General features: G+C 42.9%; 1 protein-coding gene across 1 annotated transcript in view; it reads left to right on the top strand.

The window, feature by feature from the left end:
* Positions 1–25,242, top strand: part of LOC126416684 (DNA primase small subunit) — an 87,960-nt gene that overhangs the window by 47,933 nt on the left and 14,785 nt on the right. Inside the window, exon 5 of the mRNA XM_050084492.1 lies at positions 15,939–16,146. Coding sequence (XP_049940449.1) covers positions 15,939–16,146 — 208 coding nt within the window. The remainder of the gene's footprint in view (positions 1–15,938; positions 16,147–25,242) is intronic.

The following is a 25,242-nucleotide window of genomic DNA, read 5'->3' as shown; positions in this document are numbered from 1 at the left end:
CCTGTTGGCGGACAGGCATTCTATGTACTATGCACACATAGGGCCTTCGCGGTCGTCTTCCCACTTTCGTCCGGGAATTTTTAACAGACTGAGTTTTCCGGGTACTTGTGGGTTCCTCCTTATCCCACACTTTTTCACAGGAGAACGGGGTGCCTCAGGGCTCCGTACCGAGTGTCGTCCTCTTCGCCATAACCATAAGCCCCATTATGGACTGCTTTCCAGCTGGCATTTCCAGCTCCCTTTTTGTTGACGACTTTGCTATTTATTGCAGCTCCCAGCTGCCGTGTCTCCTGCAACGCTGTCTTGACCGTCTCTATTCATGGAGTGTCACAAATGGTTTCTGCTTTTCTGCTACCAAATCCGTTTGCGTCAACTTCTGGTGGTACAAGGTGATTGGGCCAAAATGCTCTCCCATTCGTGGATGCAACGAAGTTCTTAGGGCTTACATTCAATAGGAAAGTCAGTTGGTCTCCCCATGTGTCCTACCTGGCTGCACGCTGCACCTGGTCATTAAATGTCCTTCGTGTATTGAGTGGTACCTCTTGGGGAGCTGACTGGACTGTCGTCCTCCGCCTCTATCGATCTCTTGTCCGCTCCAAGTTGGATTGTGGATGCATTGTCTACTCCTCTGCATGGCCGTCTATCTTAAGCCGTCTCAATACAATAAATCATTTAGGGATCTGTCTTGCCACTGGTGCCTTCTGCACTAGCCCTGTTGAGAGTCTCTATTCAGAAGCCGGTGAACTACCACCGTCATACCGGCGCAACATCCTACTCAGTAGGTATGCATGTCGGCTTTCTTCCATGCCAGGCCATCCAACCTTTGACCCTTTTTTTGATGACATTCTTGACCGCCAGTATGAGATGTATGTTTCTTCTCTGCGGCCTCCCGGCGTCCGCTTTCATCACCTGCTTCAGCAGCTGCAGTTACCATTTTGTGCACTTTCTGAATGGGGGAGAGCCCTTCACCATCTGGCTTCAGACACAGGTTTGTGTTCATTTTGAACTCAGCTCGTTCCTGAAGGATTCGACTCCCAAGCTGACTTATCGCTGCAAATTTCTTGAACTTTGCTCACAACTGGCTGATGGTTCCAAGTCCACCCAAGGTGTTGGCTGTGCTTTTGTCATCGGGGCTGATAAGTTTCAACAATACCGGCTTCTCAACCAGTGCACAATTTTTACAGCAGAGCTTTTTGCCCTCTATCGGGCTGTTCACTACATCCGGAGGCACCAGCTCACTCGCTGTGTGATCTGCTCTGACTCCCTCAGTGCCCTTCAGAGTCTAGATGATCCCGATCCAGTCCATCCCATCGCTCGACGGATCCAGGACTGCCTCCATTTGTTCCCGGATGGGGGAGCCCAAGTGATGTTCATGTGGGTTCCTGGCCATGTAGGTGTGCCTGGGAATGACGCTGCTGATGCTGCAGCCGAGGCTGCAGCCCATCTCGGTCGGCCCGCCTCTTACTCTGTTCCCTCGCAAGATATTTGCACTTTTCTCTATTGGCGTATCACGTCACTTTGGCATGACCATTGGTGCTCCCATCATGGGAACAAACTCAGAGAAGTCAAACCTCTCCCAACAGCCTGGTTGACTTCTTCCCGACTGTCTCGCTGTGAGGAAGTAATGTAAGCTCGGTTGCGAATAGGGCACTGCCGCTTTAGTCAACGCCACTTGTTGAGTGGCGACCCTGCACCCAGCTGTCCTTTCTGTAACCAGCCATTAACAGTCAGACATTTCCTGATCCTGTGCCCCTGTTTTAGCCACTTACGTCTCAGGTTTGGGCTGCCGACCGCGTTGGCGGACATTTTAGCAGATGACGTGCGAGCTGTGGCTCGCATTTTTTAAAATGCAGTAATATGACAAAAGAGATTTGATTTCTACCTGGTGACTCCAGTGTCTTGTCGACGTCTTTTAGATACTCTTCCGTAACGACTTGATGTTTTAGATTCGTTTATTTGTTTTTTCTTCCTTTTCATATTGGACCTCACAACGGTTTTTTACCTTCGCGGTCCCAGCATTCTATGGTCCTTTACTGGGCGCTTATGACCTTAGATGTTTTGCACTCTAAAACCCTTGAGGGGGGGGGGGGATGACAAATCATTGAAATGGCATCTGTACTATCAGGGGCTCAGCATTCGTTTGCTGGCTACGGGCTTGGTGACCCCAGGATTCCTGACATTCGCCAAGAAGAACTGAAAGCTGAATGGCCCCAGGAAGGCATTGTTGATATACAAAACATTATGGAACAGGTGGATGGTGATCTCATGAAATCGGATTCTTTTGTATTGAATTTTAGCAGTAAAAAACTACCAGAGCACGTTGAGGCTAGAATCACAGTGTCTTGAGTAGGGACTGCAGTATCTTCGTTGAAGAAAGGAAGATCTAGCAGGTCAAAGCAACTAAGTGTATCATGTATGGTGAGGTCAAAAAGATCTGTAAGGCCATGTAGCCCCCCAAATTTTACTACCTCCTTTGCGTCTGTTCTTAAATAGCCAATTCAGGAAATTGATTCTGCTCCCTAAATGGAGGTCACTAGTGTCGGCAATAGTACCTGCGTTTGCCAGTGCTCTTGTGCACCTGCAGTTCCTTCAAATCCAACACTTCCTCACAAAACATCAGACAAGTCTCAGGTCACTAACGTTGTGGAGCTCCCTGCTCCTCCAAAAGTTATGTTTGGTCCACTGTCCAGCACTGCTGTGGTTGTCTCAAAGCCTACCCCTCAGGTCACTAACGTTGTGGAGCTCCCTGCTCCTCCAAAAGTTATGTCTGGTCCACTGTCCAGCACTGCTGTGGTTGTGTCTCAAAGCCTACCCAGGGCAGAAAATCAAGAGCCAAGTGTCCACCACTGATGGAGTTGGGAAGTAAACAGTCCAGTGATGTCGACATCATCCTAACTTGCGTCTCTCTTGATTCTTCGGCAGAGCTAATGGACCTCAGTGTCAGACTGGATCAATCATCTCATCCCAAGAGTGAGCCCCCACTCATTACGGGTTCCCCATTCCAGCAGAAAGACAGGATGAAAGTGCAACCACCGTGATAGATGGCCCCTCATTATACAGTGGAACATTAATGGGTTCAGGACACATGTGGAGGAATTGAAACTCCTAGCATAGGAACCCTTCCCCTGTGCCTGTGTTTACGAGAAACACATTTTAAAGCCACTGACACTCCTGTACCTCGGGGCTGTATCCTTCACCGAAAGGATGACCTGAATATGGACACAGAGCCAAGGGAAGAGTTGCTGTATATGTCAGTGATGCACATCACTCCTCTGCTCTCCCCCTGGTTACTGACCTGCGAGCAGTTGCTGTTGAAATTCATGTGTGTTAGAGGATCATTGTATGCTTGCTGTATCTACCTCCACAAGGTGCAATAGACTCTGAGGCTCTCATAGATGTTAGGGAACAACTCTTGTGGCCATTTTTCCTGTGGTAGACTTCAGAACCCATAATGTGTTGTGAGGCTCGACCTCTACTTGCCCTCGGGGTCGGGTTTTGGAGAGCCTCATGATGTCTCAGGAGCTTTTGCGTCCTCATTACAGGTAACCACACCCATTTCTACACTGCTACTGGATCATTCTCAGCCATCAGCCTCTCTTTCTGCTCTCCAGTTGTCGCAGACACTGTTCATTGTGAGGTCATTGACGACCATCATTCCAGTGACTACTTCCTACTCCTCATTCACCCACTGGATGAAGCATTCCCTGAAGAGAAGCCACCAAAATTGATGATCAGCAAGGCTAACTGGACACTGTTCATCCTGCTGGCTGTGTTTGAACACCATGATAGCATTCAGGGAGGGGTGGACCACACCATACGAGTGATCCATCATGCCGCCGACTTTTCCATCTCAAAGTCCTCAGGTCGTCTTAAGAGGCAACCTGTACCTTGGAGGACAGATGAGTGCTGTTCTGCAATCCAGGACATGCATGCGGCTCTTCAGTGATTTAAATGCTGCCCTACAGCAGACCACCTCATAGTCTTTTGAGTCACAAGAGCCAAGGCTCGATGCATAATTAAGGAGAGCAAGAAAAGGTCACAGCAAATGTTCCCGGACTCCATCAACAGTTTCAATTTGTTCTACGAAAGTATGGGATGCCATCTGGAGGATTTCCAGTAAAAAGTGTTGAAACAGGGATGTCTCCAAACACTGCCCAGAGACATCACTCAGACGCTGACAGAGCATTTTGCGAAAACTATTGCCAATTCCAGCCTGGATCAAGCATTTTACCACTACTGTGCGAGTGTAGAGAGGGGCAAGCTGGACTTCAGATCTAACAGTTGTGAGTCTTAAAACTACCCTTTGTCCATGTGGGAGCCGGAATCAGCCCTGTCAGAGACTTGTGACACTGCACTCAGTTACAACCAAATCCAGTATTACATTGTCGACAACCTGACCCTGCTAGAGGCAGTAATTCGGCAGTCTTTCATATGTAAGCAGCTCTTTGTTGGCATATTCTTTGATATCAGTAAGATGTATGACACTACTTAGAGACACAGTATTCTCGCACAACTGCATCAGTGGGGCTTTGTTGGCAACCTCTCCTTCTTCATATGGTCTTTCCTACCTCAGCGGTTTTTTAGAACCCCAGTTGGTGACACACTGTTCGATTGTTTTTAGCAGTGTTTTAAGTGTTACCCTCTTTGCCAGTATCATGTCTACAGTAAAGAGTATTGAACTGTGCTCGTTATTTGTGGGACGATCTTGCTGTTTTATATTCCTCCTCCAGTGTTGCAATACTGACCCATCAGTTGTAACCACAGCACAGTGTGTGTATGCATCGTTCTTGTCATATTTTCAGTTTACCTGACTTGCATATGAGGGACACTATTCTACATTTTACAAACTCTGCGAGATTTTTGGGGCTCATTTTTGACTCCAAACTGTCGTGGTTACCACACCTAAGAGGCCTGAAAGTGAGAACCCTGAAGGCACTAGATATCATCAAGTGCCTTAGTCACAGGTCCTGGGGAGCATACAGGGTGCATCTGCTCCAGTTTAGACTAATGGCTGCACAACGTAGCAAGGTCATCCTACCTGAACACTATTGATGCTGACCACCATGGGGGGATTAGGCTAGCCACAGTACCAACCCCACACCCAGTCTCTGTGCTGAGCCTGGAGAGCTGCCACTCACCATCCAGCAGCAGTTCTTCATGGTGCATCAGCCATGCAAGTTCCTCACAACTTCAAATTCACCTGCATACCACACTGTTGCTCGTCCACCTCTTGAATGCCTTTTCTCCAATTGCCCATGAACCACACCGCCGTTCTTTGGGATCTGCATGCAGTATGTGCTGGCATCACTTGGTGTGGAGCACGTACAGCTACAAATACAGGGTTTTAACTGCCAGCCACCATGGTTGCTGCAGCAGCCCAGGGTGATTTTAGCTTTAGTGCAGAATAGGATTTTGCACTCCTGCTTCTGCTTTTAATGTGATTTTGTTCTGACATTTGATATGAGCACCACAGCTATGTAGCTGTCTTTATGGATGGGTCTAAACAGGAGGCCTCTGTTGGTTGTTCTATTGTTTTCCCAGATTGTCCCCTCAAGGTCCAGCTACCTCAAGACCTTACTGTCTTCAACGCAAATTATATGCAGTATTGCAGTCACTGGAGCAGATGAGGCAGTCTTCCAGTGCTGAATTTCTTATCTTTTCTGATTCTCTGAATGCCCTTTACTCTATACAACGTTTGTACCCATCAGATAAAGCAGTCCAGAATACCCAAGATGCCCTCCTCCAGTTATGATGACTTGGGAAGGAGGTGTCTTTCTGTTGGGTATTGTGGGGAATGAAAGGGCGGATCTAGCAGCCAAGGAGGCTTGTTGTGATCCTCAGTCATTTCAGTGTGCCATCCCCATGCAAGCTATAGTATCGCTGTTGAGATCCAGAGTCTTGCGTCAGTGGAAGGATGAGCAGCTGGAGGTGACAGAAAATTAAGCTCCGTCTAATGAAGTCCACAACGCAGCCATGGCGTACCTCCTTCCAGCCACGTCGACAGGATGAGGACCTCCTTACTCATCTTCACATAGGCCACAGCCCTACAACACATGGCTCCTCACTCTGGTGAGAGGACCCTCCAATGTGTGGTGGTTGTGGCATACAAATCACCGTGCCCCATGTTGTGTTGGACTGTATTTTATTTTCTGACCAGTGGGCCGCAGTGGATGTGCCAATGAATGTGCCCTCTATTTTAATTAACGTTCAAACAAATGTGATTAGAGTTTTAAAGTTTTTTGGATTGTTCAACATTGTTCTCAATATTTTAGGGAGATGGTTTTAATGTGTTAACAGGGAGACCTGGTTCACCTATGTTTTTTGTAAGTGGTCAGCCAGTGACATTTGCTTGTATGTTGAAACTTCCTGGCAGATTAAAACTGTGTACCCGACCGAGACTCGAACTCGGGACCTTTGCCTTTCGCGGGCAAGTGCTCTAAAGCTGTGAGTACCGGGCGTGAGTCGTGCTTCAGTAGCTCAGATGGTAGAGCACTTGCCCGCGAAAGGCAAAGGTCCTGAGTTCGAGTCTCGGTCGGGCACACAGTTTTAATCTGCCAGGAAGTTTCATATCAGCGCACACTCCGCTGCAGAGTGAAAATCTCATTCTGCTTGTATGTTTCTTGTAGCTCTTCTGTCATTTTAATCTCCTGTATTGCACCTTTTACTCTTTCTCTGTCTTAGCGCATATGATAACTTTTTCATAATTTTATCCCCATTTGTTTCTTTTGATGTGTGTAAGGGCACTGATAACCTCGCTGTTTAGTGTCCATAAGCTCCAAAAATACACACAGAAATGGTATCGGTCACAATGTACATTCCACCACCATCTTATACGAGCCGCTTGCCATAAAGTCCAGCTGCTGCCTGGTGGACCATGAGTTGAGGTGGAGCCATTCTAGGCACTTAGTCACTGCTAGTCAGCTGTCTTGTCTTCAGTAGACTGTCACCCTGCCGCATCACTCCCGATGTAGATTGACCACCAACTGGGGATGTTGTATATGCAAGGTTGTTCCATGCCTGGGCTGCTTTTATCACAGCAACTTCTGATGACCTCCTACAATGCTTCACTGGTGGTTCTGCAGATAGAGGCTCACTCTGCGGATGGAGGCTTACCTTCCAGTGTTGCCAGAAGTGGACTTGATCTTGTCATACAAACTATTGGAGAAATAAAGGGATTTTACTGCCTTCAAATGGTTTCTGACTCATCACAACCCACCATCTTCCACCAGAGCACACCAACACCCTTTACAAGTAGTCAGAAGCAGGGTTGACGAAGATGCTATGGTTGTCAGCAATACAAATAAGTAGCAGCACGTACATTATGTAACCACTCATGGAGTCTTTGTATCTGTTCTTCTCGGGTTTGTCCTCTTCCTGCTGTCCTATTTCTTTACATCAGGTATAGGTTCAGTTTTGATACCTGGGAAGTGCCCAAGGGATGAACCAATGAAACTGGTTATATGTATGCAGTGTAATTTACCAAGCTATGTAACTCCATGTGCCAGCAAGGAGGACATTAAGCCAGGCGATGTAAGAAAAATGCTTGGTTGAGATGTGGAAATCTGTGGGTACCAGGGAAGTTCAGGCCAATGTAGATAGTAGATGATTGAAGGCATAATTTATTGTAAATAGTGATGTTATCTTAATTATGAACTAAAGAGTCTTCCAAGGGTCTGCCCTAGTAGGAATGTGGTTTAACATCCACAGAACGCCGGAGTTGCTTTCAGAGCTTTTCTCTTACTTTCGGTTTCTGTGCCGCATTCCTTCTACTTATTCTGGTGTCAAATGAGGTAGTTGTAAACTGTGGCACAGTACTGCTGAACTAAAGTATATTCAGTGTTGCAACAGAATCTCGTGGTTTGGGTTTTTTGTCTTTCCAGCATGCAACACTTAATTAAATCAGTGTAGCAAGATGCTGAGATACCACTAATGCAAGATGGGCCTTTCGCCATAGCGTCATCGTTCAGTCAGAATGATAGCAGGGAATCTACCCAAGACAACTGTCAGAATCAGTGTAAAGCATATAGGAAAATTAGGTATTAAGGAATTGTGACAAAAATGGAGTGTTAGAAAGTATTATAGAGTAGAATTAAGGAGCACAGGTTGTAGCTGGTAGTGTGCTTGTGCTTAAGTAAGAACATCGGTATTATTGCAGAGCTCAAAAAGCAGGATAAGTTAAGTTTAAGGTTTAACCAGTAATTCTCTGGAAATTATGATCAGAAATGCAACTGTAGTGACTTTAACATGGATTTTTATTTGTAAATAGATCAAGTTAAGCTCTTCTTTCAAAACTTGTAGCCTCTTCTGACAATGTAATGATGTAGTTAAGGGTACAGGGTACTTATAAGTAGTGGAAAAATCGGAAATTTTTAACACTTTATTAAATTCTATAGTCATGTAAAAAAACAAAGATGATGTGACTTACCAAACGAAAGCGCTGGCAGGTTGATAGACACACAAAAACAAACACAAACATACACACAAAATTCAAGCTTTCGCAAACAACAGTTGCTTCATCAGGAAAGAGGGAAGGAGAGGGAAAGACGTAAGGATGTAGGTTTTAAGGGAGAGGGTAAGGAGTCATTCCAATCCCTGGAGCGGAAACACTTACCTTAGGCGGAAAAAAGGACAGGTATACACTCGCACGCACATGTGTGTGTGTGTGTGCGCGCAAGTGTATACCTGTCCTTTTTTCCCCCTAAGCTAAGTCTTTCCGCTCCCGGGATTGGAATGACTCCTTACCCTATCCCTTAAAACCCACATCCTTTCGTCTTTCCCTCTCCTTCCCTCTTTCCTGACGAAGCAACCGTTGGTTGCGAAAGCTTGAAATTCTGTGTGTGTGTTCGTGTGTTTTTTATTGTGTCTGTCTACCAGCGCTTTCCCGTTTGGTAAGTCATGGAATCTTTTTTTTAATATATTTTTCCCATGTGGAATGTTTCTTTCTATTTTTGGGAAACAATCCACATGGGAAAAATATATCTAAAAACAAAGATGATGTGACTTACCAAACGAAAGCGCTGGCAGGTTGATAGACACACAAACATACATACAAAATTCAAGCTTTCGCAACCAACGGTTGCTTCATCAGGAAAGAGGGAAGGAGAGGGAAAGGCGAAAGGATGTGGGCTTTAAGGGACAGGGTAAGGAGTCATTCCAATTCCGGGAGCGGAAAGACTTACCTTAGGGGGAAAAAAGGACAGGTATACACTCGCGCACACACACACACACACTCACACACACACACACACACACACACACACACACACATATGCAACCGCACATACACAGGCACAAGCAGACATTTGTAAAGGCAAAGAGTTTCGGCAGAGATGTCAGTCGAGGCAGACGTACAGAGGCAAAGATGTTGTTGAAAGACAGGTGAGGTATGAGCGGCGGCAACTTGAAATTAGCGGACTTTGAGGCCTGGCGGATAACGAGAAGAGAGGATATACTGAAGGGCAAGTTCCCATCTCCGGAGTTCTGACAGGTTGGTGTTAGTGGGAAGTATCCAGATAACCCGGACGGTGTAACACTGTGTCAAGATGTGCTGGCCGTGCACCAAGGCATATTTAGCCACAGGGTGATCCTCATTACCAACAAACACTGTCTGCCTGTGTCCATTCATGCGAATGGACAGTTTGTTGCTGGTCACTCCCACATAGAAAGCTTCACAGTGTAGGCAGGTCAGTTGGTAAATCACGTGGGTGCTATCACACGTGGCTCTGCCTTTGATCGTGTACACCTTCCGGGTTATAGGACTGGAGTAGGTGGTGGTGGGAGGGTGCATGGACAGATTTTACGCTGGGGGCGGTTGCAAGGGTAGGAGCCAGAGGGTAGGGAAGGTGGTTTGGGGATTTCATAGGGATGAACTAAGAGGTTATGAAGGTTAGGTGGACGGCGGAAAGACACTCTTGGTGGAGTGGGGAAGATTTCATGAAGGATGGATCTCATTTCAGGGCAGGATTTGAGGAAGTTGTATCCCTGCTGGAGAGCCACATTCAGAGTCTGATCCAGTCCCGGAAAGTATCCTGTCACAAGTGGGGCACTTTTGTGGTTCTTCTGTGGGAGGTTCTGGGCTTGAGGGGATGAGGAAGTGGCTCTGGTTATTTGCTTCTGTACCAGGTCGGGAGGGTAGTTGCGGGATGCGAAAGCTGTTTTCAGATTGTTGGTGTAATGGTTCAGGGATTCCGGACTGGAGCAGATTCGTTTGCCACGAAGACCTAGGCTGTAGGGAAGGGACCGTTTGATGTGGAATGGGTGGCAGCTGTCATAATGGAGGTACTGTTGCTTGTTGGTGGGTTTGATGTGGACGGACATGTGAAGCTGGCCATTGGACAGATGGAGGTCAACGTCAAGGAAAGTGGCAAGGGATTTGGAGTAGCACCAGGTGAATCTGATGGAACCAAAGGAGTTGAGGTTGGAGAGGAAATTCTGGAGTTCTTCTTCACTGTGAGTCCAGATCATGAAGATGTCATCAATAAATCTGTACCAAACTTTTGGTTGGCAGGCCTGGGTAACCAAGAAGGCTTCCTCTAAGCGACCGATGAATAGGTTGGCGTACAAGGGGGCCATCCTGGTACCCATGGCTGTTCCCTTTAATTGTTGGTATGTCTGGCCTTCAAAAGTGAAGAAGTTGTGGAAACAATCCACGTGGGAAAAATATATCTAAAAACAAAGATGATGTGACTTACCAAACGAAAGCGCTGGCAGGTCGATAGACACACAAACATACATACAAAATTCAAGCTTTCGCAACCAACGGTTGCTTCATCAGGAAAGAGGGAAGGAGAGGGAAAGACGAAAGGATGTGGGTTTTAAGGGAGAGGGTAAGGAGTCATTCCAATCCCGGGAGCGGAAAGACTTACCTTAAGGGGTAAAAAGGACAGGTATACACTCACGCACACACACACATATCCATCCGCACATACACAGACACAAGCAGACATTTGTAAAGGCAAGGAGTTTGGCCGAAACTCTTTGCCTCTGTATATGTCCGCCCGCGTCTTCACACGCGCGGACGGAGTTGCGTGCGCGCGCAAGTGCACACCCGTCCCTTCTTCCCCCCAAGGCAAGTCCCTCCGCTCCCGGGACCGGAATGAGTCCCCACCCTCCCCCCCCCCCCCCCAAAACCCAAATCCACCCCCCCTCCCCCAACGAGGCAACCGTTGGCCGCGAAAGCCAGAATCCCGTGCGTACGTCCGTGCGTCCACCGACGTGCCAGCGCCCCCGCCCGGCAAGCCACCCCATGGCTTGTGCCCTGACCTCAGATTTGCCTCAAAGTCTCCTTTGGTCCAAAATATTCCGCTGACCCCATGATTTTTCACCACTTGTTCTTGGCTGTCATAGGGAAGTACCCTTGTTGGGAAGCAGTGTTCACTGATGGCTCAACAGTCTACGGATGAAGAGGTTTTGCATACACACATGCACAGTGTAGTGAACTCCACTCTCTGCCACACAGCTGCAGTGTCTTCACTGTTGAATTGATGGCCATTAAATTCATCCTTAGCCATGTTCGTTCCTGCACTGGCAAGAGTATCCTACTCTGTAGTGACTCCCTTAGCAGCCTTCAGGCTATAGATAAGTGCTACACTCCACACCCACTGGTTGGAGCTATCCAGAATCTTGTCTCTGGCCTCCATCAAGCTGAGTGGCCAGTTATTTTCCTTTGGACCCCCTGTCATGTTGGGATTTGGCCAAGCTGGCCACCAGGATGCCAATTCTGGAAATGGGGGTCGCAGAACCGAACCTTTGCTCATTTATACGCCATTGATAGCTGGAAGTCTGGAACTCAGAATGGTCTGCCCTGATATCCCCAAACAAACTGAGGACAATAAAGGAGACCATGACCATGTGGCATTCTTCCCATCTTGCTTCTTACAGGGAATCCACCGTCCTCTGTAGACTCCACAGTGGTCACATTTGGCTGATCCATGGTCACATTCTCAAGCATGAGGATCTCCCTCACTGCTGATACCAAGCCCGTGCGGCAATCGTCCACTTGCTCATAGACTGCAATAGTTTGGCTGCTTTGAGGCGGCATCTTAATCTTCCTGATAAGCTCCCTCTAGTGCTAGCAGATGACACCAACTCAGCTGACTTGTGTCCTGCAAAGGTGGTCTCTATCCATCCCATTAAGGAAGGGCTTTTTGGTGCCATTGACTGCCTATGGGGTTGCAGGGGCACCCCTCTCCCCCCCCCCCCCCCCTCCCCGCCGCCGCCGCCACCTACAACTTATTTGTGCTGTCTTTTTCCTTGGCTTTACTTCTGCTTTTTATTGTGTTGGCTACACACAGGCTTTCCACGATTTGCCTTTCACCTCCTACTTTTGACGACTACACCTGGTTTAGCACTTAATGGATGAAGGACTGATGATCTTGCAGTTCAGTCCCTTTCACTCCAAACTAACCAACCATCCAGTGGGACAGCTTGAAGAGAACTATAGGTATTGGCAGGGGAGACCATTTGTAAAGTGTACTTGTGGTTACACATCTCAGCATCTCAGCTATCCTGCTACTTACTAGCAGGTCTACTGCTAATTTTCAGGGACAGCCAATGATTGAAACCATATAAACTGTGGAAAGTTTTAATTGTATGTCAGTATCTGTTTTAGCTGTTAAGTACTACAGAAGAACTCGTATAGATGTTGAGAGCCAAAGACCAGCCAAATGTGTCCAATCGGAACTAAAAAGAATTGACTAGCTCCAGGTACAGAAATGGAAAGAATTTGGAGTCCTGAATTTTTCAAAGAAGAGAGGAATGTAACAGCATGGGACTAGGCTAAAGGACTCGACGCTGTAAAGAACCACTTGCAGCAATATGTTGTCACAACATTGCACCATGCCACCCACCTGCCAATTAATCCCCAGCTAGTTAACAACCAGACACACTTCAGCATGTAGCATATGTGACATTTGTAGCAGCTACATCACGACAAACCCCCCTTGGTGCACATGAATTCTGACTGCGCTGCCAGGCAAGTCATCAAATCAGTGAGTCATAAGAGTTGATATCCACATAGTGTCATCATCTGCTGTGAGGCTGCTCTGCTCAACACTCATTTGACAGGGGATCCAGCCGCCACCTGATGACCCAAAGGTCAAACTAACATCCAATGAGCCACTGGGGCATCAGCTACCACTGGCCACCCTTTGACACAGTGGAAAACAACCAAAAACCAATAATCGCCGTCTTCACTTTTGTGTCATTGGCTTGATCTCTAGTCTTTAACTGTACATAAATTATTGATGATTCTACAGATAGTTTAAGAATCTATACTCACCGCAGCCTCACCACAGAAAAGTAAAGTTCTGCATTAGACAATAATAACAGAAGTGATTGTCAGTGATATCAGGAAAGTACAAACCAAAGTCCAAAGAAAATTAGGTACAATAATCACTGAAGTACAAGTACACAGTTGCATGGAGTCCCCCGGAAGATTGCCATTAGCTGCTGGGCGTCATAGCAGAGCTATACAGTGTGCTGCAGACTTGGCAGATGCTCCAGCTCATGGGTTGCTGACAGTATCTGGCTCAAGTGGCCTGGAGCACAGCTGTGACTGCAACTGGTTACTGGAGGTTGTGCTGCAACTTAACTACACTACACCAGAGGAGTACCCGCAGGCTCTTGATGGTCATGCGACCCACAGATGCAAGCTCATCCCCACTAGCAACGCCGCTGTAATTGCTGCGCATACTGCCTATGACTGATGATTCCTTGGGGTGCCTGCTAGCATTAATCCTGTAAATAGTCAGTGTGAAATCAGCACCAAACCCAAACACACGATGTTCTAACGAGGTGTGTAACTGCCTTCCGAGATGGACCACTTATCGGTTAAGGGCCAGCAGCCTGCATGACACAGGTGTTGTGCTGGGAAGGCTGACTATCAGTGTTCCTGCCCTGCGTATGCTACAGTCTCATACCTTAAGAGTAGAAGCAAAAGGTCACTCTCCACAGTAATGAGAACCACTATGATATGGAGTCTGACTGGGACACAGTTAAGTAGAGGGTGCCGCACAGGTCAGTGCTGAGACCACTGCTAGTGAAGGATGTTGAATGTAACATAGAAGATGCATCAAATAATGCCGTTCAAGACATATCATGGCTTGTAGAAAATAAATTAATGCTAAATCACAGTATGACTCAGTTTTCAGTTTCCAACACACAGTTCAACTGAAACTTATATTTTGATTTCAAAAAATGAGCATAGGATTAGTGAGTCTGAACATTCCAATTTCCTAGGTGCTCAGATAGATGGTACGCTGTCATGGAAAGCTCATGTTCAGAGTCTTGTTCAGAAATGGAATACCACTAATTTACTATTAGAACACTATCTGCAGTATGTGATAATCCAACATGAAAATTAATCTACTTAGCTTATTTTTAGCTGGAATGACATTTTCACTCTGCAGCGGAATGTGCGCTAATATGAAACTTCCTGGCAGATTAAAACTTTGTGCTGGACTGAGACTCGAACTCAGGACCTTTGCCTTTCGCGCGCAAGTGCTCTACCAATTGAGCTACCCAAGCACGACTCACGCCCCGTCATCACAGCTTTACTTCTGCCAGTACCTTGTCTCCTACCTTCCAAACTTTACAGAAGCTCTCCTGCAAACCTTGCAGAACTAGCACTCCTGAAAGAAAGGATACTGCGGAGACATGGCGTAGCCACAGCCTGGGGGATGTTTCCAGAATGACATTTTCACTCTGCAGTGGAGTGTGCACTGATATGAAACTTCCTGGCAGATTAAAACTTTGTGCTGGACTGAGACTCGAACTCAGGACCTTTGCCTTTCGCGCGCAAGTGCTCTACCAATTGAGCTACCCAAGCACGACTCAAGCCACGTCATCACAGCTTTACTTCTGCCATTACCTTGTCTCCTACCTTCCAAACTTTACAGAAGCTCTCCTGCAAACCTTACAGAACTTGCACTCCTGAAAGAAAGGATACTGCGGAGACATGGCGTAGCCACAGCCTGGGGGATGTTTCCAGAATGACATTTTCACTCTGCAGTGGAGTGTGCGCTGACATGAAACTTCCACAATTTTTATGTTCTACAACATATTCTTGAAACTTCCTGGCAGATTAGAACTGTGTGCTGGACTGAGACTCGAACTCGGGACCTTTGCCTTTCGCAGGCAAGTGCTCTACCAAGGTAGGAGATGAGGTACTGGCAGAAGTAAAGCTGTGACGATGGGGCGTGAGTCATGCTTGGGTAGCTCATTTGGTAGAGCACTTGCCCGCGAAAGGCAAAGGTCTCAAGTTCGAGTCTCGGTCTGGCACACGGTTTTAATCTGCCAGGAAGTTTCTTATTTTTAGCTGCTTATGGCATGTGGCAGTATATTCTGGGATAGCTTTTCCTAGTTGCAAATGGTATTTTTGGCTGAGAAACAGGAAGTTTGAGTAATTAGTGGGGTACATTTGCCAACCCCTTGTCAACCCGTGTTTAGGAGATTGGGATTCCTCTCATAAGTATTTTCATTAATGTCTTCCAATGTTAACAGTACATGCTTATTTCCAAGTTTTAGCAGCTTTCACTCATTTAATAATAGGCAGATATCCAATTTGGATCACATCTCATTGACCTTCATGCAGAAAGATTGTGTGTTTTTGCTGCTTCCACTTTCAGTAAGTTATCATAAGAATTAAAGAATTTTAGCAGTAATCCATGCAGTTTCAAGTCGAAACTGAACAATTTCCTGATGACTCATTCCCTCTATTCCTTTGGAGCATTCCTGGAAAAATTGAGCAACTTCCTATGTTACAGTGTTAATTGCATTCGGGCCTGAGGGGGATGCAACATCATACTGATCAGTGGGTTCATACTGCCAAGATCTTTGTAAATTTGTTAGTTATCAATAAAGTATAACTTTCTAAAATATTAATGAAAATTTCCGAAGAAATATTTATTATAGGTGCCAGTGACATTGTATATTTTTAGGCGTGCTATAACTTTCATTGAACAACAGTTCATGGAGATATGTATTGATGAACAAGATATCCTGGGTCCACCAGAAGCCATAAGAAAATTTTTAGCAATTCTGGATGAACAGATGAGGCAGGATGTGGAGAAGGAATTTCAAAAATTGTCTACTTCCCGGGAACGTTGGGATGCTTTCACAAAGTACATCAAACAACAGCAGGAGCAGGTAATTATTATAAGTGTAGCCTAGATGTACAAAAACTTAATATGTAATTTGTTTAATCTAATTTACTCTTTTGTAAGTGTAGTATTCCAGGAAGCAACAGAGAGCAAGTGGTTTGGAATAAAAATTTGAAATAATAAAAAGTAATTAAGACTTTAATATTGCCATATTTAATATCAATGATTTGGTCAGTTGTGAGATGTTATGTCACAAGAACTATATTTTATAGCGAATCATAAATTTATTACATCCTAGAAAATTGATGGCCATCCACTCATTTTTAGGAGTGTGTGATAATTCTGTAATGATAAAAATCCGTGTACTTCAGATGCTATGGTGTGTGAGGGAGGAGGGTGCATACTTCCCTTTTGTACCTTGCAGACGCAAGTGAGCACTAGCCATAATTTGTTGTTAGTTGATGAGATTTAGGGAACGTGTGTGTGTGTGTGTGTGTGTGTGTGTGTGTGTGTGTGTGTGTGTGTGTGTGTGTGTTCTAAAATCTATTTTCACTATTATTCTTAAGTCCATAATATCATTCAGTAGGTGATGCAGTACCCCTGCATTGACTGAAAAAGAGGAGGTGCAAGGGAAAGTAAGGCTGTTAAGTAACTTAAATTATGGAAGGAGATGAGCTGGAAAATAGATTGTCTCCAAATGTCAGTGTACTGGGGTGGACAAAAATATGGAATCACCAAAAGCACAACACGTTACCATGCATAATACGGTATAGGAAGCCTGTTGGCATCCAAACCAGGTTCCATTCATCTTGGAATGGATACATATAGGTAATGTATACTTTTTGAGGGACTCGTATATCTTTTTTTTTTTTCCTTGCAAAATAATGGCAAGTTCAGGTAACAGTGATGGAGGTGGATAGTGATTGTGCACCCTTCTCTCCAAAACAGACCACAAGGTGTAATATTATTGAGATTGGGTGACTGCAGTGGCCATGGGAGATGTGGCAGTTCATCCTCTTGTTTACAAAACCTGTCGTGGACAATGTGATATTTACGAAAAGGTGCTGTGTCGTCTTGGAACACAGCATTATTTGGGACACTGAATCAGGGATATAAATGGTCAGGGTAAAATGCTCACATAGTCCTTGGCAATAACGTGGTGTTTGAGGGTAACTGTGGGGCCAATGAAATACCTCGATCTGGCTGCCCAAATCATCACCAAATCCTCATCATGTTTCACTCTTGGGATGCAGCCTCAGCAAAAAGTTTGAAACCATGTGAAACAAAACTCATCCAACGAAAATACTTTCTTCCATTACTCTATATTCCAGGTTTTATGGCTTCAGCACCACATTTACTTGTTAAGGCAGTTACGTCACTGATAAATAGTTTTGGAATTCCAGCTTGCTCTGCAATTACCTAATTTTAATGCTCCCTTCGTGTTTTGCTGCTAATGTGGTTTGTGAGTGCAGCATTCAGTTCCACAGTGACTTTTGCAGTTGTCGTCCCCTTATTTTTTGTCACAGTCCTCTTCCATAACCATTTGTGTCACGATCACTCATCTCACACACTTTTGTCTGCAGTGTGTCTTGGTGAATGATATTTTTCAACTTTCTCTGTGTGTGCAGCATAAATCTTTGACATGTTGTCTCTTGAAACACACGAAACATTTCTGCTCCCTTGCGTGCAGTAGTACCCATCATGAGAGTCCCAACAATTTGCCCACATTCAAGTTCACTTATCTCCCACGTCGTGCACTCAAGGTACGTAGAGCACTGTTCTGACCAGAACAGATTCTTTGTAAGTCACTTGTCCTGTTTATTAAGCCAACTTGCATACTTTTGGCCGTATGAGTTTTAGTAGGCAATCAAACTAGATGGTTACAACAGCATGGAGGGCAAACCTAAACCCTGGGTATTCATGCCAGATGGAGAAAGTTTGCTACTGTGTGCCTGCTTACACATGCCCTAACTATAATGCAGTACTTCTGATCATAATTCTCACCAAACTACTGTTGTTAATATAATGAGGTTAAGTGAAGTTCAGACTTGTTTGATGGCACACGATTTATTATCTTTCAAATACAAGCAAAACTGTTCCCACAAACCTAGTCATTCTCACTCTGCAGCCTCTTTCATTCACTTAACACAATATGAATTGAGTTCCCCATTGCTAGTAGATTCTTGAAGGTTGCCTTTAATGTAAGAGTCATTCTCAGACTTTCTAAATATCCTCAGTTCTACAAATTAACTTTTTCTACCCAAAACTCACACTTATAATCCTGTCATTCTGAAAGCTCAAGCTAGACCCACTCACGGACCAAAGAGAATGGCAGGCTTGAAGCCACACCATTCTAATACAATGGTTCTTCCCCATCAGCAATGCTAACTCGCTGGAGCAAAGATGCATAGAGGTAGCTTCAATCTGACTGGGACAGGATAGATATTTGTACTCTTCCAACATGCAAAATATTGAAGACATTGCACAAGAGCCACTTGTGGTCATATGGAACAGTGCAATCTGTAGCTTGACTTCCCTCTGCATTTATGTTCAGACTTGTTTTTCTCACGATGTTTTCATATGTTTGTTCAAACTCTGACCAATAGCATGCACAAAAAAGGGGGTGGGGGGTGTGATAATAGTGATGTTACATCAACAATATTAACATTACCATTGATACTAAAAATGAGACACAAATAGAAAACGAAGTGAAGTTGGAAACAAAATAACTAACTTGCAGACAAAATAGAATGTCGAATCTCAAGGACCAGTAGAAAGTTCAGTTTACGGTCAGGTACCTGATGAGAAGTATATGTGTTATCTAGTTCCAGTATATACATTTCAGGATCACTATACAAAGATCAAACGTTCAGGGGGTATAAGAGCTACCAGTGCTACTGTAGTTTTCAGAATATTGAAAAGAAGACAATCAAAGTAATTTAAATGTTCCCTGTTCAGGCTGTCAGATGATAGTGCAAACACATATCCTTTGCATTGCAGCACAAGTGGCCAATACTATCTGGCAGTACTTTATGCTGAACTTACTGTTTTGCTATTATGGTCTTCAGTATGAAGACTGGTTTGAAGCAGCTCTACGTGCTACTATATTCTGTGCGAGCCTCTTTATCTCTGAACAACTACAACAACCTACACCTTCCGTATCTGCTTACTGTATTCAGTCTTGGTCTCTGTGTATGATTCTTATACTCCACAGTTTACATTCCAAATAAATCCCATCGGAAAAGGCTTCACAACACTTAAATCTGTATTTGATGTTAGCAAATTTCTCTTCTTCAGCAATGCTTTCCTTGCCATTGCCAATCTACATTTTATATCCTCTCTACTTTTGCAGCCATCATTTATTTTGCTGCCCAAATAGCAAAATTGATCTACTACTTTATATGTCTGGTTTCCTAACCTAGTTCCCTTTGCATCACCGGATTTAATTCGACTACATTCCATTATCCTCATTTTACTTTCATTGATGTTCATTTTACATTCTTGTTTCAAGACACTGTCCATTCCATTCAACTCCTCTAACAAGTCCTTTGCTACCTCTGACAGAATTACAATGTCATTGGCAAATTTCAGTGTTTTTATTTCATCCCCATAACTTCAATTCCTACTTCAGATTTTTCTTTGGTTTACTTTACTACTTGTTCAGTGTACAGATTCAATATAATCAGGGATAGGCTATAGCTCTGTTTGACTCCCGTCTCAACCACTGCTTCCCTTTCATGCCCTTAAACTCCTATAACTGCTGTCTGTTGTGTAAATAGCCTTTCTCTTCCTGTATTTTGCCTGTGCTACCTTCAGAATTTCAAAGAGAGTATTCCAATCAACATTGTCAAAGCCTTCTCTAAGTTTACAAATGCTACAAATGTAGGTCTGTCTTTCCTTAACCTATCTTCTAAGATAAGTCATAGGGTCAGTATTGCCTCACATTTTCCTACATTTCTCCAGAATCCAAACTGATCTTCCCCAAGGTCGGCTTCTACCAGTATTTCCAGTCTCCGGTAAATAATTTAGTTCAGTATTTTGCAACCATGACAAACTGGTAGTTCAGTGACTTTTACGCCTGTCATCAACTGCTTTCTTTGGAATTGGAATTACTACATTCACCTTAAAGTCTGAGGGCATTTCGCCTGTCTTGTACATCTTGCACACCAGATGGAAGAGTTTTGTCATGGCTGGCTCTCTCAAGGCTCTCAATAGTTCTGACAGAATATCGTCTACCTCCGTAACCTTGTTTCAACTTACAAGGGGGGTCCACGGCGTTGGGATCGCAGATTTACTTCAGACTTTGTACACCTTTATTAAGCTATTAAAAACAGCATAATGTGCAAGTAGTAAGGTGCAGTACTCTGGCAATTCCGAAAAATTGCAAGATAATTTTTACATGTCTGTTATGTGGCTTATGTACCTGTGCGTTAGTGTGGCTTATGTACCTGTGCGTGAGTATTGGTGGTTAGTGTTCGTGGTGGTCAAGTGATTAGCTTTCATGTTCTGTAAGACGAATTTACATTAGGCGATGGTCTGAGTCCCACTCAAACTTAATTATCAGTCTGCTTTTTTTCATCACTCATCATATTATTTAATTTTTAACATTTGAGAGGTAACATAACTCCAAAAGCTACTTGTATTTGCATGAAGTTTTAGCGAATTTCATATTATTTGTTACAGGTCTTCCAGCTTGCACAGTTAGTCATACCCCCAAAATGTACTCCAATTTGCCAACCATGTGACATTTATTTCTATTGGCAAGTAAAACACTTTATTAAGTTCCTTCAGAACTTTTCATTTCTGATTGACAGCAGATGACAAGTTGCTTCCTGTTTTAACACCTCTACTTAATTATTATCTACTCGTCAGTAAGGTAATCCTCAAAACTTCAAAGACAGATGAACTGCCTTATCAAAAGTGCATGTCATCTGATGTTATCTAGAATCATAAGTAGAAGGTTAAAAACGAAATTTTTCTCCACATAACTGAAATATTCGTAGATTGCCTGGATCTTCATGAAGTGTGTGGTTTACAGTGAAAGTGATCAGTTCCAGTTTTTAAACATTTATTCCTCTGTTCGTAACAGCTGATCAAATCCATAATGACACATTGCAAAGAGGCCGAGTTGTACAGTATGTCTTCATAAAACAACTGACTGATTCACAAATCAAGAAACATACTTTTTCACAACTTTAAATCTTAGTGAAATAATATTCAAATAACTAACACAGGTTACACTTTGAGAGATCAGCTCAAAACTGCCAGTCCCAGCAGCCTCGCTGCTTCCCTATTTATATATTCTAAATAATGGATGGTCACTTGGACCATTATTACTTAATAATGATAACGTATTTTTAATCATATTTACAATTAAAAGTTCCAAAGCTAAGATGTTCTGATTACACAGAATAATACGTCTAAAATTACAGAATTGAATAATATGTGAAATTTATAATGTAGAAATGTTTTTAATGTGAAAATTCCATCTAAATATGAGTACAATAATGAACTTCACAAAATTAATTAATACATGCTAATTACAAGACGACTCACATTCCTAACAATAATTGAAACTAAGAGGGTAAAACGAAACAGGTTTTGATTGACAGAATTTGTAACAGATGCCTGGACTTTTATAATTAGGCATATATCTGGTTATAACAATACAAGTTTAATTAATAAAGTCATTAAGACGGAATGTTCTTTACAGCTTTCATCTTAAATTTACGTTTTACAGTATGTGCCTTCATTTGCAAGCAACAGAATAACTTCTTGAATGAGTAAACCACATTCGTAAAAGTCCAATTATTTGAACAATTACAGTTGGTGATTAATACCATATATTTTATTCCTACCATTTTCACTAATTCAAGTCTTTCCAAATACTACAATGAGTGCCACAGTTTGTTAAAATACATCGTCATTTGTTTTATTTTGTAATAGTGTCTCCTAATTAGTCTTCAATTTAGTGTCATTTTTATGAAATTCATGAATCACCACAGTGCCAATCATTTTAAAGTGAGGTATTGTACTACACGATGTCAGGGAATCGAAGTTTTCATTAAGTCTTTGTATGGTAGGTATATTACACTGTGAAGATGCTATTAAAATCCATTCCATCGTACATCACCATTTTTCAGCACCTATATTTGAATTATGCATGGTTTGCACCCAAATTATTGGAAGAAAGAGAAACTTTTCAAAATATCAATGAGGTCAGTTTTCCCTTAGAAACTCTGAACATTCCCTTAAATGCAGGAAAACTACATTCGTTTGATGTAGTATATGCCGTTTCAATTTATGTTTTCCATGTCCGCATAATAAATACCATCCTGCAATGTGTGAGGTCGAGAGCACATCTGAGGAGTAATAGTATATTACACTTGTGGTCTGGCACATTCTGACTTACTATATTACTGATTGTGAATAACATCATTCCCATCATTATTTTTCAAGGTTTGACTTGGGCTTTCCAAGTCTGTCCCTTGTCCTTGAAAATTTAATTAAAAATAGTTAATAGTTAAATAATGTATGAAATTCACTAGAACTACATGAAAATGCACGTGGTTTTTTGTCGTTATATTACCTCTCAGATCTCATATAAATTAAATAATAATGATGAAAAAATATAAGTTAAAAGTTAACCATTGGATCACAATGACTTCTGGCAGTCATTATCTTCACACAGATACTTCACTTAAATAATAGATGCGTAAAACTTCTCTTGAGATTTTCTCGGAATTGCCACAGTAGTGCATGTTATTACTTACACATTATATTGTTTTTAATGGCCTACTTAAGGTGTACAAAGTTTGAAATAAATCTGTGATCCGAACATCTTGGCCTGCCCTTGTTAGATCTTTCTGAGTTCTGTGAAAATTCTTCTTGCAGTATAATATTTCCCCTGTCATCTTCATCTATGTACACATTCCTTTTTATAATATTGTCTTGTAAGGACCCTCTATATACCCCTTCCACCTTTCAGCCTTGCCATCTTCGCTTAGCACTGGTTTTTCATCTGAGCTCTTAATGTTTCTACAGCCGCTTCTCTTTTTCCCAAAGGCCTCTTTCATTTTCCTGTCTGTGGTATCTATCTTTCCTCTAGAGAAATATGCTTCTAAATCCTTACATCTGTCCTCTAGCCATTCCTTCTTAGCCATTTTGCACTTCCTGCCAGTATCACTTTTTTAAACGTTTTTATTCTCTTTTGCTGCTTCGTTTGTTGCATTTTTCAATTTTCTTCTTTTGTTAATTAAATTCAGTATCATTTGCATTATCTGTGAACTTCTATTAGGTCTTTTCTTTTTTCTTATCTGATCCTCTTTTGCCTTTACTATTTCTTCTCTTAAAGCTACCCTTTTATCTTCTACTGTATTGATTTCCCCCGTTCTAGTCAACTATTGCCTAGTGGTCCCTCTGAAATCTCAACAACCTCTGGTTCTTTCAACTTATCCAAGTCCCATGTCCTTAATTTCCTACCTTTTTGCAATTTCCACAGTTTCAGTCTGCAGGTCACAACCAATAAATTGTGGTCAGAGTCCACATCTGCCACTGAAAATATCTTACAATTTAAAATCTCATTCCTAAATCTCTGTCTTAGCACTGTATAATCAATCTGAAACTTTCCAGTGGCTCCAGGTCTCTTCCACATATACAACCCTCCCTTATGATTCTTAAACCTAGTTTTAGCATTGAAAATATGCTCTTTGCAAAATTCTGCCAGGTGGCTTTCTCTTTCATTCCCTTCCCCCAGTCCATATACATCTAATATTTTTCCTTCTCTTCCTTTTCCTACTATCAAATTCCAGTGCTCCATCATCAATTGTTACAAATCTTTCAAATTGCTGAAGTATTTTGTGTGTTTAAAATTCCTCTGCAGGGGATAATCCAGCAAATGTTAGTAATTTAATTTTTAGTTCACATTACCGTATTTACTCAAATCTAAGCCACACTCGAATCTAAGCCGCACCTGAAAAATGAAACTCGAAATAAAGGAAAAAAAATTTTCCCGAATCTAAGCCGCACCTGAAATTTGAGACTCGAAATTCAAGGGGAGAGAAAAGTTTTAGGCCCCACCTCCAAATCAAAACAAGGTTGGTCCATTGCAATATGAGACACGATTTAGGTCAAATGAATGACGATACAGCTACAGTAGTTTGGTTCGAGTCGTAAGCTTAGCAGTTAAGCTTTACCAGGTAGCCATTGCTATGCGCCAGGCACTCCGTCCGTATTTATACGGGTATCCTTCCTTTTTCACGTGCTTTGTCTAGTTTGAATTGATTGCTTATTTTTCTTTGATCTGATAAGTGCCAGTCTCTTTGTTATAGGTGTTTACATCACTCTAACTGAAAATGCATTACTGTACTGTGTCATCCATTGTTTGTCACATTCTGATAATGAGTGTTTACGGCCTGTTGCCACTCGCCGCATGACTTGCTTTTGTGCACACTACCACCGCTTACAATTAAAAAAAAAAGAGAGAGAGGAATTGTCTCATTAGCGAAACAATGGCAAGAGACTGCTGTTTGTTGTTACTTACACTGCTGCTTTCTTTGATAATGATCAACAAGAACCAAATAATAGACTGCGTATGATAGAAGATGTTCTGAATGAGAGTTTAGCAAAAATTTTTCTCTGTTTGAAAATCTTTGCAGATGCCTCTTTAGTACATTACATCCTGCACAGAAATTAAGAGTCATCTTAGATTTAAAAATCTAGTCAACTGCCATGCTTCATTTCTGTCTGTATCACTATTAGGCATAAGAATAATATGAATATAAACATGACATGATATGTATATTCTTGCGTGTTTGCTGTTGTCTCACTCTAGTTTCGTAGTTTATTAAGCAGACAAGATTTAAATGAGATAGCAGCAAACATGAAAGAATACATGGCAAAATGTTTATATTCATATTATTCTTATGGTGAAGAGAATACTGCATGTGATTCACAATTCATAAAAGTTTCTATTAGCAACCATCTCTTCTCACAGGTAGGAAAAAATTCAGAACATAGAGTTGGCCATTTTGACAAACATCCCAAACAGTCTCGCCATTCGGATTTTCGTAGTACATTGGAATGCTGCTACATTTGAAGATGAACAATACGGAATTTGTATTTACTTCCTTGGATAATGTAC

Source organism: Schistocerca serialis, chromosome 1 (assembly GCF_023864345.2).
Source record: "Schistocerca serialis cubense isolate TAMUIC-IGC-003099 chromosome 1, iqSchSeri2.2, whole genome shotgun sequence".
Lineage (NCBI taxonomy): Eukaryota > Metazoa > Arthropoda > Insecta > Orthoptera > Acrididae > Schistocerca > Schistocerca serialis.
This window is presented reverse-complemented; position numbering and strand designations above follow the sequence as displayed.